At 39.4% G+C, this 20041-nt stretch overlaps 2 protein-coding genes across 3 annotated transcripts; one reads left to right on the plus strand and one right to left on the minus strand.

The window, feature by feature from the left end:
• The first annotated feature begins 299 nt into the window (after window positions 1-299).
• On the plus strand, window positions 300-4619 carry LOC122001106 (auxin-responsive protein IAA17-like). Of its 2 annotated transcripts, none has more exons than XM_042555688.1 (6): window positions 300-767; window positions 843-1247; window positions 1832-2061; window positions 3380-3521; window positions 4064-4125; window positions 4377-4619. In XM_042555688.1, the coding sequence occupies exons 2-6, from the start codon at window positions 868-870 to the stop codon at window positions 4412-4414; spliced, it is 852 nt and encodes a 283-aa protein (XP_042411622.1). In that variant the 5' UTR covers window positions 300-767; window positions 843-867; the 3' UTR covers window positions 4415-4619. The 2 variants fall into 2 exon arrangements, with proteins under 2 accessions (XP_042411622.1, XP_042411621.1); XM_042555687.1 differs by having other exon boundaries at window positions 304-767; window positions 835-1247.
• Window positions 4620-4768: 149 nt separating this feature from the next.
• LOC122001105 lies at window positions 4769-7673 on the minus strand. Its single transcript, XM_042555686.1, has 4 exons — window positions 7297-7673; window positions 6469-6913; window positions 6058-6173; window positions 4769-5376 (listed from the first exon to the last, which is right to left on the minus strand). Exons 1-4 carry the CDS (start codon window positions 7631-7633, stop codon window positions 4955-4957), a joined length of 1320 nt encoding a protein of 439 aa, XP_042411620.1. The 5' UTR covers window positions 7634-7673; the 3' UTR covers window positions 4769-4954.
• Window positions 7674-20041: the final 12368 nt, after the last annotated feature.

Here is a 20041-nt window from a genome sequence, read left to right on the forward strand (position 1 = left end):
TCTCCTTCCTTCGCAACCCCATCGGCCACAGGTCTACAACACGACGCCGGTGATTGCTAAAGTGTTCTCCTGTGTTGAATTGCTCACCTATAATAATGGCTACGTGTGCCCTTCCTCGTCCTTGTCGTTGGGTTCCTGTCATCATTGTTGCCAACATAACATGGTCGATCTCAGAGAGCAGCTCAACTAATGCCGTCTTGGCCTGGAAGAGAAGTTGTCTTCCACCATTGATGTGATGTCTCCCCGAGTCTAATGATGCTTTACAGGCATAGTGCTCTCTCACACACATTTTAATGTGGCTCCAACGAGAGAGAGAGAATCTTTTTTACGTTTTCTAGGGTCAATTGATCCTCCAGGCTCATATCGTTGGGCATTAAGATGAGAGCGGAGACAGGCGCAGTGTCGCCATGGAGGATTGGAGGCGAAGAAAAGAGGGATTTTAATAGGGAGAGTTATCTGCGATGCTGTCGGGGGACTTTCAATCCGCTGTCGGCTGTTTACGGTCCCAATGGGCAAAGTCTTCCAACATCGCACCCATTAAAAACTCGGCAAATTTCATCTCAAATGTCCATGGCACTCTCTCTCTCTCCTCTCTCTCTCTCTCTTTCTCTCTCTCTCCGTGCTGGGCTCGCTTATGATTGCGATGTAAAAGAGCAGGTCGCCCAAAAAAATAAGAACTTTCTTCTTCCCCTTTGCTCTTGAGTCTTGAGAGCTGCTGTACGTACGAGTATTAAGCTGCGTCCTCGTTGGCCTTGAAATCGCAACAGGTTCTGTTCCTCTTCCTACTCTTGTTATACCTCCTCCTTGTCTAATTGAGTCGCGCTTTGCTCACAGAATCACAGTGGGGGAGCAAAGGAGGGTACTTTGATGACTCCGCTGCTGGAGCACGACTACATAGGCCTCTCGGAGAGCCCTGACAAGTTCTCGGCGGCCGGGGCGCTCAATCTCAAGGACACTGAGCTCCGGCTTGGACTCCCGGGTTCGGAGTCGCCGGAGAGGGCGGATGGAGCAGGGGTCGGGCTGTGGCCGCCCAAGGGCTTCGTCTCCGGGGCCAAGAGGGGGTTTTCGGACACTATCGAAGAGGCCGGAAAGTGGGGGCTTCCTGCAGTGAATGGAACTGAACTGGAGCCTGGGAAGGGTGGGGCTTCCTTCTCCCCCAAGGTGGAGAACGCTGGTGGAAAGCATTCCGGGCTGGCCAACGCGGGGAAGGATGCCGGTGGTGCCGAAAAGACAGCACCTTCGCCAAAGTAAGAATTTTCTTCCATTTGGACAAAGAGGATGTGTTTTGCAGTTCCTTGATCGTAGTATTTGTTTTTTGATATCATTTAGTCCAATGAATCTTCCATAGCTGGGTTTAGTAGTTTGTTTAGGGTTTGAATTATGACTAACATTTGGTGTAAAATAATTTTCTCTATGACTTTCTTAATTCTTAAGATATCCATTGAAGTATTGAACCGACTCTTCTTTAATCTGCAAGGCTCCTTGTACAATGACTTTTGTTTAACTTGTTAAGTTCTCACATTCCCTAATCCTCTATTTGGTTCCCTAACCCTCTATTTGGTTAGAACTTAGAATGGGTAATTTTTTAATGTAATTGCCTAGTTTACACTCTCGAGATATAGAAAACATCTTACACTTTATGTTTCGTGGTCTAAATGTGGTGCCTTTTCATGCTAAAATTTAGTGCATTTGTCTCTTTTGCTAGATGCTGAATACTTTGTATTTTTGGTTTATCATTTGTCTTGTGTTCATTCATGATGGCACATCTCTGAATGGTTATGAACAAGAAGCTACTACTTCATCAGGGATAACTGAACTTGTTATGTGGCAGGGCACAAGTGGTTGGATGGCCACCGATCCGAAGTTATAGAAAGAACACAATGGTCGCAAACCCGACCAAGAAAAAGGAGGATGATGAAGTGAAACAAGGGGTGGAATGCCTCTATGTCAAGGTCAGCATGGATGGAGCTCCATATCTCAGAAAAGTTGACCTCAAAATGTATTCCAACTATAAGGAACTCTCACTGGCTCTTGAGAAGATGTTTACTTGCTTTACTATTGGTAAGCTATCTTGATCTATGGTGAGTATACATGCTATATCTTTGTGATTATTGGGGGAAGATTGAATGTTGTGAGTGTTTGGTATCTTATCCTGACACCAAAACTGAGTTTCAAATTTCAGGTGTGTGGTTCTTCTACTTGAACGATAAATCAAATTGTGTGAGGTCCAAAGTTTAAGTGTAACATTTAGAGAAAGTTCGAGGTGATCAGGAAGTACAAAAGACTATTAGTCTGGTGAAAGATATGTTCTGAAAAATTGTCAAATAAAATAAGGTGAATAAATACAAAGTAGCACTAATTAAGGTTAGCAAGTCAAAAGTATGAAAAAGTTTAAATTGTTTGATAATTTTTTGTTTTGACAATCTTTAAACTAAAACTAGGGAAAAATATATTATCTTCTAATTCCTATTTAGGGAAAATGTGAAGGCATAGACAATATTAGATGCATAAAAGATAAAGATTAAAAGGTTGTTGATGATAAAGTAATCAAGAAAAATGAAAAGTTCATTTTTACAAACTGCTTCATAAACCAACAACAATAATAACCCATGCTAGTCTTAACTAGTTGGGACTGGCTACATATATCTAATCTTTCCATTAAATTATATTTAAGACTATGTTATTCAATGAGCATTCTATAGAAAATTTAGTTTTGGAGAAAGGAAAATTATGGTAAATTTAGAAATCATAGTTTTGTTAACATTAGTTGGCCAGGCAAGGTTTAAATGCTTTAAAGAAAATGAAGTTATGTAGAAGTGTGGTTGTGGAAGATATTGCTATAGGAGTTTTGAAAGTTTAGGATAGGAGATCAATATGTTTGTTAAATAAGTTATTATTACTATTTTGTAGAAGTAAGATGCCCAAGGTACAATAAAAGGCATTTAATATCAACTTATGGGAATATATATAACATATATTGTTCTAATTGTAAATTGATTAATGTTCATAATGTTTCAGTGTTGGTGCTAGGAATCTCTCAGTGTTTCAAAATGTTTCTCCTGTTCCGATCTATTGGCTGTCGCTTGGCCTGTATTATTTACTGTCGATAATAGGTTCTTGTTCGTAGTCATGATAGATGTATCCTACAAAATTGGAGATGCCTTCTAAAGTATTCTTTCTTTCAATTAATAGATCAGTACAAAATTGGAGATGCCTTCTAAAGTATCCTACAAAATTGACTGCACTGATCGTGTTTTTATTTGATTTTCCTATTTTAAACTAATTTTATTATATATTTGTAAAAGATATACTTCTTTTCAAATTTTATTTTGATATAATAATTTTTTGTGTTTCTCTATCTCTGAATTTTGTGTCTTAGGTCAGTGTGGATCAAATGAAATGACCAACAGAGAGATGCTAACAGAGGGTCGAGTGATAGATCTCCTTGAAGGGTCTGAATATGTTCTTACCTATGAGGACAAGGATGGAGATTGGATGCTTGTTGGTGATGTTCCATGGAGGTACAGCGACATTTCAAACCTGTTGTCTATTTATTCACTATGGAAAATTTAATAAGAATTAGCTGACTCAAAATTCTTGGTATTAACACGGCTCATTAACATTAATGTTGTTGAAGATGCACTGAGAATGAAAATTAAACACAAATGTGATAATGTTCTTTTCATTTCTCTATTTATTAGTGTCTTGAGCAATTAATCTGTAACTACAATATATTAGCAGGATCTGATAAGTGCCAGCCATGAATTGATCTCCTAAATCTATTCTATGCGAATCTTCCCTAGTCAGTTAGGTGGAAAAAACTGTCGGTCATTTGATTCCAATGTCAAATAAGAATAGAAGAGAAGAGGCTCCTATGGTTTTAGATTCAATGCATTTCTGGCCTGCCTTTGTGCCTAAACTGCATCAAATTGATTTATTGCTTTTTTTTGCGATTTATTTTGACAGTTAGATTTATTTTGACAGTCTTATATTCCAATGGGATTCAGGATTGGTACTGTTCTCTACTTCAACTAGTACTAATTCTTTGTAGTTGGTGTTGCAGCATGTTTACTGATTCATGCAGAAGGTTGAGGATCATGAAAGGTTCAGATGCAATTGGTATTGGTATGTGTTTCCATTTACTCCTCTGTTTCTTAATCAGCAATCATTAATTATCAAACAAATTCCGGTTGGTTGATAACATACAAGCTTAGTTTTTTTAGCCCTACAACATCTCTGAAGTATACTTAATTGTCAATAATAATCTAAGCTGGTAAGCCCTACTGTTAGCTTGTGGTTGACCAGATCTTGCCCCTGATAGAATTCGCAACAATTCGTATCCTGTGTCCTAACAAACTATGTAAATTTTGGTGCAGCTCCAAGGGCCATGGAGAAATCCAAGAGCAGGAACTAACAAAACATGCAGACCAAACTAGTTGCAACTGGCTCACAGAAACTGAAAGATATCTGTTTAGTCTTCCGTCTTTATTTTGTGATTTACCAGAGTGGAGTGAAACCTCTAGTTGACTTGCTAGTTCGTGGACAGTGTTGGTAGTTGCTGTAGTAGGTATTATCTTGTCATCTCGTATGCATTGGTATTAGATGTGTGCTTTCATCAAGTTGAATGGTTTCTCTTGCATGGTAGATTCAATTTGATTGGAACAAAATTATCGAATTGGCCCTGCGAACAACTTCCCAGATAAAATCATCAATGCAAGTTCACTAAAGTTACTGATAACGCTCATACCTTCAAATCCAATCGTGAGGATCAATTTGATTTACTAATGATGTGCCAAGCTTGCATAGTTCAACTTGAAATAAAACGAAAAAAATATGTACAGAGAACAGTCGAGAAACGTGAAGGAAATATGAAAAACAACAGAACAAACTAGTTCAATTTCCTTGTGCAGAACACAGAGAAAAGGAAGGCGATTCTAAAAGCTCTGCATGTGATTTAAGAGGCTGAGGCAGACACTTGAACATATACCATTTGTGTATATCCATTAAAAACTGAAGTTTCAAGTTTTGCTAGGCCAAGCCTTTGGAACAAGCCAAACCTTCCATCTTCGATAATTGGATCAGAGGCACGGGCAGGGTCGTACCTAGTTTGGTGAGTAAGTGAAGGGCCAGCAACCGGAGGGAGTTCCCAGTAAACATCCAATACCGACTCCACAAACCTGCTGTTTTGAAAATGTTCTTCATAGGAGATTGCCCTGTTGCTATGGTTGAAATCGTCTCGCATATAGCCCCGCACACCCCACCATTCTTCACCATTTCCACAAAGTTCATCTCTGTCCACAGCTTTCTCCCAGAACCTTTTCCTTTTCATCCTGATCCTTGCTTCATCACTCTCGATGAAGCAGCTATGTCCACCTCCTAAATTAAACAAAGTGGATTATCTGCAATGCTTATATTTCTACATGGAGATAATCATCGATGAAGAAAAGATACAAGGTTATTTAAACTTTGATGCAAAAAAGAACAAACTGCAGCACAATAGTCACATTGACTTGTGCAGCCAATTGATACACCATCACAGATGACCATGAGCTATTGGACGGCGTCAAGATTTCACAAAAGAGAAATTGTAATTGACAGCAATTCAAGTTTTAGGATGCAGATTTGTGATTTAGCAATCGAGCATAAGCAAAAAAACATGGATTAACAAACCCAGTCTTAAAATTCCATTCTCATCTTTTTCATCTCAGCCTGCAAAAGAGGAGCATTGACCACTCAAACATTTGATGCATCTGATTGATACTAGTATAGTACAGCAAAAGACAACACGGTTTGACTTTTACCACTGGTCACTTTGTATGTTATGATCATTGCAAGGAGAAAAACTATACGCACAATTAAAATTCAGAGAAAGAGCTTGAATTCTCTAAAAAGGAGTAACTAAAGCAAATTGTTATTAGATAAGATTCCAACAAAGACATTGCTTGAAAAGATCCCTAGAAAGAGAATACTAATCCATGCTAGTGACGTATAGGAGATATTAAAGATGCAAAAGTGGCATTGACCAAGTACAGAGAATGCAGGATCTACTGGACATACCTCTAATATAGTATTGGTCGCATATATGTCTTAAGGAATAATGATCTCCAGATCCAGTATCGTAGTTATCCTCAAAAATAAGATGTTGGAAACCAGCATTTAGAGCCTGTTTTAATCTGTCCAAGAAATTATGAAAATGAACAACTAGACGCTAACAAACTAGCCAAAGAAATACACTAAGAATGTCAGAAAATTTCATCAAATTCCAATCAGAAACATCAGTAGCTATTTATCAGTGCTCGTCAGGTCTAACTAAATTAATGGCACACAAGAATACTTTGAAGCACCAGAAAACAAAAGAACAAATATCCCATAATATAAAGCTGTATAGCCTAAAATAAATTGTGTCATTGAATATCAAAGACGTATCATACTATTTTAAGTTTGAGAATCAGAGAGAAATTCCTATACCTTTTCAATTCATTCTGGTGATCATCAAAGAACACAAGAACCCGACTAAGGTCAGAAATCCCACGCTTCATCAAAATGCTCCCCCAGTCAACACTGCCAAAGTCCACAAACTCCTTTCCGGCAAAGTAAGTGCAATTCTTATCAACATATGCTGGTCCCTTCTTCAGATACTTCTCTGGGTGGCGGGGCGATAGTGATATTATCCACGTCTCTGGCATTGCCTGCCGCAGAACCCAAGTAGAGTGGCCCTTGAAAGCACCACTTTCTATCATCAGATCTGGCTTAAGCCACCGTGCCATGAACCACAACCCAAAGCTGTGGTCAAAGCCCATGCCGTACATGTTGTTCTTGATAGGTCGAGTCTCATAGATCTTCACAAACTCTTCCAAGCCTTTAAGCAAGTCCTTTCTTGACCACTCCACACTTTTCCCTTGTTTCGATCTGCCTTTTGCCAAGTACAAGAGTTATGAGGCAATTCCATGCAATATCATCAGAGGAAATTGAAACATAATGGATCATGATAATGTCGCATTCAACGCTACCTTGAAACTTGGTAGGATCTATTGAAAACCAAGTGTAGATATTGGATCAAGATTCGCAATAAAATATAAGCCATTCATAGCGTTAAGAAAGCATATTATCCCAATCCATTCCGATCGGGATGAATTGGAGAAACTTCTAAAAATTTCTTCAACCAATCAAAGACTCAGAAAATCCCTAAAAAATTTACTTACCATGTGAGCGAAGCCAGAAGAGGGCAAGTTCCAAAACTAGGAAACTGAGATTCTAAGAAGATGAATGAAGACGAAAGGGATGAAGTGAGCTTACACCAGGGCACGCCGAGGGATCCGAAATCGGAGGCGAGGCCATCGAGGGCTGCTCCGAAGAGCAAAGCGCGAGTAGATGGATCATAGGGCGAGACGCAGAGCACGTGACGTGAGCGGGAGAATAGTAAGGAGGCGACGGAGACGAGGAAGAAGAGGAAGATGGAGACGGTGGCGCACTGGCCGGAGAGAGCAGACCTGGCGTGCACGAAAGCCCTGGCGCCGAAGGAGGCGCTCTTCCTCGTCTTGGACTCGTCGTCAAAACTTCCGTCGCCACCCTCCTGCCCGTCCTCCTCAGGGTGAGTAGGAGATCGCCGCGACGAAAGCATGGTTTCCTGCATCACAAAACCGGCGAACTCCGCTTCGTCACTGCTCTCGAGTGAAGAAAAAGAAAGACGCCCTTAATGGGCCATTGGGCCTTCAGATACAAATTGTCGGCCTTATATTGAGCCCTCTTGAACTGATACTAATCTAATTCTCAATCATATACTTAACCACAAAATCGTTATCAAATCATATATTTGTGTGACCCATTAATTACGATGAAGTCATCATCCTAAGAATTCATGATCATATTCAAACCTTGTCGGCAGATTTTGTTGCATTCCATTGTTGCAAATTAATTAATCCTTCAATTAATGCAATGTGTTATACTAATTAAATTGCACCTAATCCTTCTCCAACCACCGCTTATACATCAAATATATCAAGATTAGGCCCTGGGACTACAAATGCAACGGAAGAATGTTAAATTATCATTTAGACAAGCTATAATGTATTTTTTTTTCCTTCTAAATAAGGCGTACAATTATAAGATGTTAGGTTTTTGGGCCACCCGTCACGAGTATTTCTTGATTTATCCTGGTAACTGGTGAAAAATTTTCATAGAACTGAATTAGTCATCCAGATTTAATATTACCTGATTCATTATTTTGTTTCAAATATATTAAGAATGATTGGTCAAGTATTCCCTTCTTGTCAAGTGGAAAAAATATTGTGTTCAAATTTTCTTGGAGGTCTCTCAAGTCACCATCACTCATCAAATTGTTGTTCATTAAGGAGGACGCCAATCACATTGGCTATTGAATAATGGCGAACTTTGTGTTTACTATGATTTGTGATGCCATGTAAAATAGACACAATTTGACTATTATTAATTAATTTGTATTAGTTGTTGGTCCATGATATGCTGAGCGAAGGCACAACGTTGGAAGCTTGATTGTAAAACAAAGAGCAAATTTTATTTTATTTTATTTTTTTTGCCATCAATACATTATTTCTGATATATATATCTATATAGATATATATTCACACCCAATTTGATGTCTCATCTTTCCTACGCATCAAAATCTTCTCCCTTTTAAATTATTTCCTCTCGAGCATATAAAACTCCATGTTGCTTTATTTTAATTGATATTCTGATTAACAACTTTGCCTTTGTTTAAAGGAATTTAAATTTTAAAGCATTATACATTAAATATTTGTATCGTGCACCTCAAATGCCAATTTACTATATGCTTCATTATTTTGCATGCATGAATTACACTAATTAATATATTGGAGCAGACTACAAATGATAAATTCTAGATCATCTTGTCAATTATGGCTTAGAAATTGACACGTATTGCATGGCCATCATCATCTCTATTTTAGTAATTAATTATTTGATTAAGGTTGGCAAAGGGATAAGCCAGGCCACAGGACTAAAGTGGTCATTATATAATAATCACTTGATTAGATGTTAATTATAATAAATCCAAAGTCCAAATTATTGATAATGGGGGTTCATTAAACACAAAAATGCATGTGTCACATTTATTGAAACTTAGTTTGAGATTTCAATTAAGTTAGCGCCCTTTCTTAACCATAACATAACTAACATAGGATGATCACATGCTCGATCGAGCTAGTCTTGAGTCAAAGATTATATTTCTTCCTAGAACAACTTTGCTACCATTAAATTCAAAGATTAATTATACATATTTATATTGTCATGCGTCTCTTGTGCCTTTGAACAACTGCACATGTACAGTCGTAATATTTAGTAAAAAAATTTAGAGGGTGTTTAGTTAAACTTATTAAAAACAGTTTATAAGTTCGTACAACTTATAAGTTATTTTAGGAGTTTATAAGTTGTTAGGTCTTCTTTTAAAAATAAGTTGTTAAAGTGTTTGAGTGAACTTATTACAATCAACTTAAAGATATTGATGTGTTTGGTATTATAAGATCTTTTTATTAATAAAATTATCAAAATGGGTATAATATTATTAATAGAGGGTTTTGAGATTTTTATTAATAGAGGGTTTTGGGCGAATTTCTGCACTGGGGGAGAGAAAATTAGAAAGAGACGTTGGCGGAGAAGGTGACATAATGTTGGAAGAAAAGTCGGCGGAGATAAAAAGATATTAGGCTTATAAAAATTTATGAAGGATAAGATGAGGATTTATGAAATTATATAAGGATATTTTAGAAAAATAAATTATTAAAATAAGATCTTTTTTTAAAAAGTAGGATCTTTCATACTTTTTTAAAAACAGCTTATGAACTCCAAAACAACTTATTTTGACAACTTATAAACTGTTTGAAAAAAAATTTACCAAACAAATTTGAAGAGCTTATAACCTCCAAAATAACTTTTAAGCTGTTTTCGAGAGCTTATAAGCTCAGCCAAACATCCTCTTACTACAAACTATAGTATATACATATGAGTAATCAAGTAGATCTTACTCGTATATATCTGAAGAAGATTAATCAAGACATGATACGGTATTATTTATCTAGAAGACCATGAAGATTCTGTATTGTATTCGAAATCCAGATAGCAGCAGCATCCAACTAGATATACCATGCAATCTTCCTCCACGTGACATAATATATACTTATAATATATATATATATACCATATCAAACCCATTAATTAATTACCAAGATGATCGATCGATACTTAAAGCGCAGTAGATACGACCATTTGGGCTGAACAAGCTATAACTTGGAAAGCGTATGAGATCTCCCCGAATCTACAAAAAAATATGAACCAGCAGGAGCAGTTTGACCTTTAAATGGCTGTTGCCAACTCATCAGATGTTTCTTTATACATCGATCACTTCTTCCTCTTCTTCTTCTTCTTGTTGCAATTAAGGTAGACGAGAGGCCAGGATCGAGATCGATCGATGGAGGGCCGATCATACTTGCAGAGATTGAGATTGGGAAGCGGATCGAGATCCTCCGGTTCGAGGAAAGGGAAGAAGAGCAGCAGCGAGAAGGCCCCGAAGCAGCCCCAGAGAGGACTCGGGGTGGCTCAGTTGGAGAAGATGCGGTTGGAAGACCAAATGAAAGAGCATATCTCCAATAATTACCACAACGATCTCAACATGGTCTTCTCCTCTTTCTTAATTATATATCCAAATTAAGCTTGTGATGTACATGTTCAGTAATATCTTTTTAATGATCCATGATGAAATCTAATCAATCGTGGTTTTTGTTGTGCAGGAAGATCAGTCGAGAGTCGAAAGTTTACGGTTATCGCCATCCCCATCGTCTTCATCCAATTTAGGGTCTTCATTGTATGCACTTCATCCTAATGCTATGGTATGTTAAATTGGCAATACTGTCTATCTAGTATTCGACTTCAACATGCTTATTAAAGTGTAACATATTACAGATTTAATTTCTCATGAGCTTCTTCTAGTTTATCTTATGATTTTATGTAATAAACTACTAATCTTGTTACAAATATGGGTTAGAGAGGATATGGGGATACTGAAATTGGAGGTTCCAATTACGGTGATTACTGGCCTAATCCTTCAACAAGGTAATAATTAATAATGTGTTTTAGACTAGTCTTTTCTTTCTAGAAACTGTTCTCGTAATATTTTCTAATTTTCTTGATTTATGTGTAACTTATCCCAGCTCACAAGGATTAAGCAGTACTACTGCGTTTCAATATTACAAGCCTCCAAGTACTGTTACATTGCCACTTTTCGGAAATTATCAGGAGGTTGTTTTAGTTTCTTTTCTTAATTATCAGATCTCTCTCTCTCTCTCTCTCTCTCTTGTGATCCTATAATTAAGTCATTATATATTAAGTTAACTGTAGAAACTTAAGATTAATTAGTTTCTGGGTTTACGTTGCTGCCTGCAGTATGCAGCACAGAAGACGAGGCATGAAAGACGCCAATCAATGGATTCATTCACTCACACTCAAGCTTCTGACTCGAGTAATGAACAAGAGCTGGACTTGGAGCTTAGACTTTCACTGTAACTAAGTCATTAATTAAGCGTATGATAATCCTCAATAATGGATGTTAATTTTGTGCTGAGTTGTCTAATTTGGTTCTAATGCTGTATTCAAAGTATACACGCGATTGCATGCAATCCCTATCTCATGTATTATGAGAGCTAGAGAGCTAAGAGAAATATCCAAATCATGCAAATGTCAGTAATTAATATTTGTTTCAGTAAGAACTTTGTATGAATATATGAGAGCATTCATAACTTCGTATTTTATGATCGAATTGGATTCAAAGTTTAATTCGGTAGATTGTTTTTAAAGAAATTTATTTTCACATATCCGGTGAAACTTATATAGAGAGAAAGGAATGCAACACGCATTTCCATTATAATTCCTTCCTAGCTACTCTTCTTCTTCCTGATCATCCTTCTTTAATTCCCTGCTTCTCCACTGGACGTGCTCTGCTTTCTTCTCCAACTCTCTGAGAACCTTCACTACCTCGCGCAACACTGCCCCTGCTCCGCTCGATCCTTCCATGCCCACCATCGCAGCCAGCACTTCAATCTTCTTTCGCGCGCTCTCCGCCTCCAGCAGCTCAACCTCTGCGTCGTCGTCGTCACAGTTGCCATCGTGCGTCGTCGCTGCGCCCGACGACGCGACTTCATCACGACCCGCTGCGGAGCCTTTGGATAATTCCGACGGATGGCGGCGGCGTCGCCTCCCCCCTGTTTGACGAAATGCCTGAACTAACCGGCCACGGCGTGGCGGCTCCATGAAACGAAGGCAAAGTAAGGTGGTATGGATTGCGAGAGTGGATAATCTCTTCCCTGATGCTGAAGCGTTTAAATAGACGCGCGACATGCGATGTCGAGTTCCGGAAAACATGTCCCCAGTTTGAAGGGGCGCCTTTTGCTGGGATTAGGGAGGGTGATGGCGAGCGGGGCGCACGCACGCGCGCATTCGCCATGAGAGGAGACATAGACAAGTGGCTACGAACGCACGCACGCACGCGAGAGAGAAGATGCGTGGTGGCTGATATGGAGAGTATTCAAGGCCTCCACCACGTGTATCGAAAAGATTAATGCACATGTTGAGATGGAGATCAAAATTAAGATGGGCCAACAGAATCATATCCGTTGCTGTTTCAGACCGAACGGATCCATCATTCGACTCGGTTAATTCAGTAAGACATTCTTATTACCGAAGATTGTTAGAGAAAATTATTGCATTTGAAATTATAGGATCTTAATCTTATATGTTGAGAGACTTGAACGGATAATCTCAAACTATTAGTAGGATTGGAACTGTCAAGTTTTTGACGGTTCGAGTCACAGAGTCGGAATGTCACCTGATTGTCAAGTGATGCCGAGTTGAAATGAGTTCTCCCGAGTGGATGCCGAGCGAAAACAGAGCGCTCCCGAGTGCCGAGTTGGGACACTAGTCGATGCGATGCGTGGCCGAGTTAGGAGTCGATCGCCGAATCGGGAAGAAGTTGCCAATCGAGTGCCAGGTGGTTCTGGAGAGGAAGCCGAGACAAGACACAAGTCACCCGAATCATCGAGTCAGGAAAGATTCCTGATTGCTCAAAAATCGAGATGTCGATATCTGCATTCAACGCAGTTTCCTTGAAACAGATTCACCCCACCTCTGGCTGTGCTTCAAGGTTCTCTCGGGTCATATGTTTCCCATGATACAATAACAAACTGTGATCGCCACCAAGCATTGGTGGATCACAACGAACTAAGAATGTATCTGAGTGCTATCACGAGTAGTTTAGTAGAATGAATGTACGACTGAGAGAAAAGTATCAGGGAACGAAGGTGGAGGAATTCTTTTACTATTATTTTCACTTCTATCTTTCTGTTCTTACTCATGACCTCATTTTATAGGAGCGTTAACCTCTAGCTGTAATGAATGACCGAGTTATGGTCATTTAACATTGGGTTTAATGATAGTCATCTGTTATTACTGATAGGCTATTATTGCCGAGAGGTTACGGAATCACCATTAACTCATATTCATTTCTGTTACACTCTTAAGCAGGTAGCAAAATGAGATTCAGGTGGGAAAACGTTAACTCATTTATTTGGGCAAATTTTACACTGACCGGTCTGGCATACGGTACGTGCAAGTCATTCTCACACACGAGTCAACTTGGTTCAGTGTAATCCGGGCCTTGGATTTGCACCCACTTGTGTGAGAGAGCATCTCTCTATGCATTTCTTCACATCATCAATGCATGTGCAATAATATATAAACTTCCAATATGAGACTAAACTTATACACAAAGGAGTCTCCTTATTCCTTTTCATCTCCTTTTCCATTCACATTTCTAACAATCCCCCACATGAATGGAAATATGATATATGATATCATTCAACAGTTGAATCCAGTATAGAACAGATAGGTTTTACCCTTTGAACGTTTTCTTGTGAAAATTTGTTTGCTTACTACAGTAGACACGATGTCCTTTAACTATTCTGTCATTTGTGTAAGTATTGATATATCTCACCCAAGACTCTCCAAGATACATCTCAATTGTCATGATTGTGTTCGTTCTTGGCCATGAATACGTCTGTTTTTGTGAGAAGCTCTAAGAATTGTGCCTCTAATTCTCTTTGAAGCGACTCCACTTTTTTCTCACATAGGTGATTTTTGAATTACTAAAAGTCGCTTGCTTAACCTCCATCCTTCACTGATCTATTGGGTCGTTCTCCCACAATGAGCAATTTTATCGATGCAATTAGGTTGTGTTAGAGTGTATACTAAAAGCCTAGCTTTTGTAAACATTTACTTTTTGAAATAAAAGAATCACATTGGTTAATATCTGTATTTATTTGTTAAATGTAATCGTTCAATTAATTTATATAGTAGATAACATGGAGTGTGGTGTCACACTTAGAAGATCATGTTGTCAGTTCTTTATAAATTATAAATAGTTGCTCACGACTAAGATGGAAAGGAACAAACCATCGGAATAGTCGTAGTGTAATTAAGTATTAGTTTATCTTGATTAATAAATTACACTGATATACTCTAAGTGTATTGAGTAGGACCATTTAGGTAAGTTCTTTTTGTACTGACTTAATAAAAGAACTAGACCTTAGTTATTATGGAAGTGTGTGCTCTTAATCCTAATATAATAACAAGCACATATATTTAATATTTATTTCTTTGACTTATCAGAGGATGAGGTTTAGCTCGATAAATCAATATGTCCGATAAGTTCGGAAATAATATTACTTATAGTGTGTGTTGTTGATTATAGAATGAATATGTGTCCTAGTTATTTAGGTTGAAAATGTCCCCAAGAGGAGCTCATAAGGATTGCCATGTTAAACCCTGCAGGTGTACTTAGTCCGACATGACAATGAAGTTGAGTGGTACTACTCTTGGAGCTAGATATTAATTAAGTGAGTTATCAGTAACTTACTTAATTAGTGGGTATTTGTTATCTTAAACACAGGGAGACTAACACACTCATGATAAGAAGGAGCCCATAATGTAATTTGGGATTAGTGCGGTAGTGCGATAATAACTTTCTAGTGGAATGAGTTATTATCGATGAATTTGAGTTGTGTGTTCGGGGTGAGCACGGGATACTAAGCTCATCAGAAGGCTAAAACCAATTTCTCCTCTAGGTCCCTGTCGTAGCCTCATTAAATCCTCAAGTCCATCCAAAGAAAGGTCCATCTTGGTGTCCAAGAAGGGGGTCGACCCAATGCTTGGTGACCAAGCAAGGGCCGACCACATCCTCTTTATAGGGGCCGACCCTATTGCTTGGTGACCAAGCATGTAGGGGCCGTGGACCGATCAGGGCACTAGCCGTTGACCAAGCATTGGGTCGACCACATCCTCTTTATAGGGGCCGACCCTATTGCTTGGTGACCAAGCATGTAGGGGCCGTCCAAGATTAATTCAAATAGAAGGGTTGTTTTGAATTTTTAAAATCTTCTATTTGTAGAAAACTATAAGTTTTAAAAGAGAGATTTTAATTTTTAAAACTTTCCTTATTTGAATTAGGTCACATGTTTTAATAGAGAGTTTTAAAAGTTTTAAAACTTTTCTTTTTTAACTATCCTCATGGTTTAAGAAAAAAAGGAAGATAAGTTTTAAAATGAAAATTTTCTATCACTATGTTAAAAAAAGGAAATTTTATAAGAGAAGTTTTAAATTTTAAAACATGGTTTTAATTTTTAGAACTTTCCTTTTTTAACTCCTACTTTAGGAAAGAGAGCTTGTAAAATTTTATAAAAATTTTTCTTGTAAAATTTTATTAAAAAAATAATAATTCCTTTCCTCTTATAGGGGTCGACCACCCTTGCTTGGTGCCCAAGCAAGGTGGCCGGCCATGTTTAAATTATAAAATCATCAAATTTATTTTTGGTGATTGATTCAATCAAGAGGAAAGAAAAGGAAAAGCTAGAGGAAGATTTTAATTTTTGTAAAAAAATTTCCCTTATTTGCCTTGGGCAACTAATATAAAAGAAGGGGCGAGGAGACTTCATGAGACAAAATTCTTATTCTCTTGCTTGGAAAATCTCAAGTGGCCGACCCTCCCTCTCCCTTCTCTTTTCCCTTTTGCTCTCTTCTCCTTGGTGGTGGTGGTGGCCGGATTTTAGAAGAAGAGGAAGAAGCTTTTGGGTGGTGATCATCTTAGAGGTTCGTCGCCCACACGACGTCCAAGGCAAGGCGAGGAATACAGCAGAAGATCTTGAGGTCATTAGCTTACAAAGAGAAGGTATAACTAGTAGTATTCTTCCGCATCATACTAGTTATTTTCTTTGTAAGAATTCTAAATACAAGAGGCAATTAGATCTAGTTTATCGAATTTATTTTTCGAGTTTGTGTTTTCTTCTTTTTCGAATTTGTGATTCGATTGTTATTTTTTGTTAATCTAGAGTTATTTAAGGAAATTAAATATTAGCTTTCCTTAAAAGGCTTTGTCTAGGCGGTGGTGGTTGCTCCCATATCCAAGAAGGTCATGTGCCTCGCCATGCAGTTCTGGAAGCCAATTTTGGGAATTAATATTTAATGGAATTAATAACATAGGTGGATTTGAATCAATAGTGTCAAGTTCCGCTTGCGATTCAAATCTAAACCATTAAGAACAGATAAGTTAAATTTGGAATCAATGATGTTAAGTTCCGTCTGTGATTCCTAATTTAACTTCTAAAGAACACAATAGGTTATTTAAGGAAAGGTTCGACACTTGTACAAAAATTTTTGTACAATGGAACCAGTACGTTTTCCTAGGACAAACCAACAGGTTGTCCCTTTAAATCCAGTTCTTGGGATTTCTAGTCTGCATAGATTGAGTTTCTTATACACCAACATTTCTAATCGACGTCAAGCTCATCCCTTGAGATGAACTTGCAACTAATTCTCTATTTAACCCTTTAGTTAACGAATCTGCTAGGTTATCCTTTGACTTCACATAATCAACGGTGATAACTGATCCTATTGAGAGTAGTTGTCGAATGATATTATGTCAATGACGTATATGTCTAAACTTACCATTATACAGATGACTCTATGCCCAACCAATTGCTAATTGACTATCACAATATATGTAAATTATCGACACTAGTTTCAGCCATCTAGGAACATCTTCTAAGAATTTCTGTAGTCATTCAACCTCAAGTGGTACAAGCTCAGATTCTACCATAGATCTAGTTATTATTGTTGGAACTCCAAGGTGTTTTGATGTGATCAAACGAGTTAAGTTAGGTCCTGTTTTGTCTAACCCTTGTGTCTAAGCGTACAGGAGCTTAGAACACAGGAAGTCGAGCGGAAGACGCGACTAGCGAGAAGGGCAGCACGGGAGAGAGCCAACGGGCTCGATGCGCCCGAGGGGCGCGGTGACCGCGGAAGAGTACACCGGCGGACGAGAAGAACGTACGCGACATTCGAGGGACGAGAAACTGGGAAGGAAGGCTGCTCAAGGAGAAGGCCTAAACTTAGGTTCGGGTGAGCCCTATTCCGGATAGCCGAGATCACCCAAGCTAGTGAAGTCGAGTTGAAGACCCGGACCGAGACGTTCTAAACCGGAGCAGAGGAACCGGACCACAAAAAGTCATCAAGGTTGACTTAAGTGGTCTGGGCGCCCGGAATCATTCCGGGCGCCTTGGGCACCTTTTGAGGGTCCGGGCGCCCGGAACCCAAAACTCATCCACGATGATGTCGACGCTGACTGATCCTTGGGGGATAAAGTTTTATTCCCCCTAGGGCGCTCGGAACCCTTCGGGGTGCCCCGAAAAGTGCTATAAATATAGCACTGATCTGCACAGATTTTTAATCTCACTTGTAATCAGTTTCTTAGTGCTTTACTTTTCTGTCTGTACTCTCAACGCTGTAAAGAGGCTACTCCACCCGAAAGAGATCGTCAGATAGTGCACCGTATTCATCTTGGATTAGCAATGCTCTGATTGCAAACAAAGTAAATCTCTCGTGTCTGATTTCTTTATTTAGTCTCTGTTTCTTTTATTACAAGTGTGTTATTAAGTTGAAAATCCGAGAAAGGTTTGTGTTTATTTTTGTAGGGCAATTCACCCCTCCCCTCTTGCCGGCCTCCAAAGGGACCAACAAGTGGTATCAGAGCAAGGTGCTTCAGGAGGACTAACCGCCGATTGAAGCAACAAGATGGTCGGACCGAGCATTGTTCCACCAAAATTCGAGGAGGACTTAGCACACTAGAAGCGTCATATGGAGGTATTCCTAAAAACTGATTTCGAAATTTGGTTAATTATAAAGTATGAGTTTGTAGCTCCGACGGATCAAGATGGAGAAGACAAAGAAGAGAGCCATTGGACAAAGAAGGAGCAGAATGATTCCATAGTGAACAACCGTGCGGAATATCACCTGCTGAGCGTGTTGCCGCCTCAAGAAGTCAACCGCATCGGAAGCTACTCGTCGGCCAAAGAACTCTGGGAGAAGTTCCTGGAGCTCCACGAAGGAACATCCGAAACTAAGCTAGCAAGAAGAGACATCCTTTGGAACAGACTGATGAACATGTTGGAACCCCAAGGTTGTTTTGGTGTGATCAACAAGTTAAGTTACGTCCTGTGTGTTTCTAACCTTATGTCTAAGTGTGCAGGAGCTTAGGAGCACAGGTACTCGAGCGGAAGACGAAGCTAGCGAGAAGGACGGTAGTCCGAGGGACGAGGTGCTGCGGAAGAGTACACCGGCGGACGAGAAGGAAGCGTGCGATGGTTCTAAGGGATGAACGCCGGAGCAGAAGATTGCTCGGGGAGCAAGAGACGCAGCTACCGAGAAGGACGATACACGGTGCGTCCGAGGAACGAAGACTGTGGATGAGTACGCCGGCGGATGAGAAGGAAACACGTGATGATTCTGAGGGACGAGAAGTCGGAGGGAAGCCCAATTGAGAAGATCGGAACTTGGGTTCGGTTGAGCCCTTTTTCGGATGGTAGAGATCACCGAGCCGAGCGGAACCGGAGTTGAAGACCCGGACCGAGGCGAAAAAAGTCAACCGGAGTTGACTTAGTGTCCGGGGTGCCCGGAACTGTCCGGAGCGCCCGGAGCAGTCCGGGGCGCTCGGACCAGCCTGGGGCGCCCGGAGATTGAATTTTGACCAAATCGAGTCAAATCTCGATTTGAACGTTGGGGGATAAAATTTATCCCCCCAGGGCGCCCAGAACCCTTCCAGACGCCCCGACCAAAGATATAAATATAGCCTTGGTCCAGAAGCTTAGAACGAACTTAGAACTTGTAATTCCAATGCTTGTGCGCTTCTAGTTGTAGTTGAGTTTCTATTTTCTGTGCCTAAATGCTGTAAGAGGCTTCTCCGCCTGAAGGAGTTTTTTTAGTGCTTCAATTTCCTTGGATTAACAACCACATCGGTTGTAACCAAGTAAACACTCGTGCCTCTTCCTTTATGTTTTATTTCTTTTATATTCTTATGCAAGTGTTAGGTTAAATAGTTCGAGGAAGGGTTGTTTGTTTTTTATTTTACAGGGCTATTCAACAACCCCCTCCTAGCCATCCGCAACGGTCCGACAAGTGGCATCAGAGCCGAGACGCTTCAAGAAGGACTAACCGCCGTCTGAAGCAACAAAACGATGACTGGAGATAGCGTCCACCCACCTGTATTCGAGGGGGAGTTTACTGTTTGGAAACAAAAATTCGAGGTATACCTTAACTCAGATTTTGGTATTTCTTTAATAATGAAATTTGGTTATGAAGAACCGAAGAACGCGTACGGAGAAGAAATCGATAAATGTCTCTGGACCCACAAGCAACGTGAGGAGTTTATGGCAAACGGGCGAGCTAAATTTCATATTCTAACCATAATACCAAATGAAGATATCAACAGAGTCGAAGAGTACAAAAGCGCAAAAAGAACTTTGGGAAAAGTTCATGAAGATTCATGAAGAATCAGAAGAAGCCGAATCCGAGACTAAAGAAATTGCCGAAACAACAATCATAGCAGAACACCCACCTAAAGATGAAAAAAGCTCAACTGAGACAAGTATCGAGAAAGAGGGAGTCTTTAGAA

The sequence above is a fragment of the Zingiber officinale genome, chromosome 7A (genome assembly GCF_018446385.1).
Source record: "Zingiber officinale cultivar Zhangliang chromosome 7A, Zo_v1.1, whole genome shotgun sequence".
In the NCBI taxonomy this organism is placed as follows: domain Eukaryota; kingdom Viridiplantae; phylum Streptophyta; class Magnoliopsida; order Zingiberales; family Zingiberaceae; genus Zingiber; species Zingiber officinale.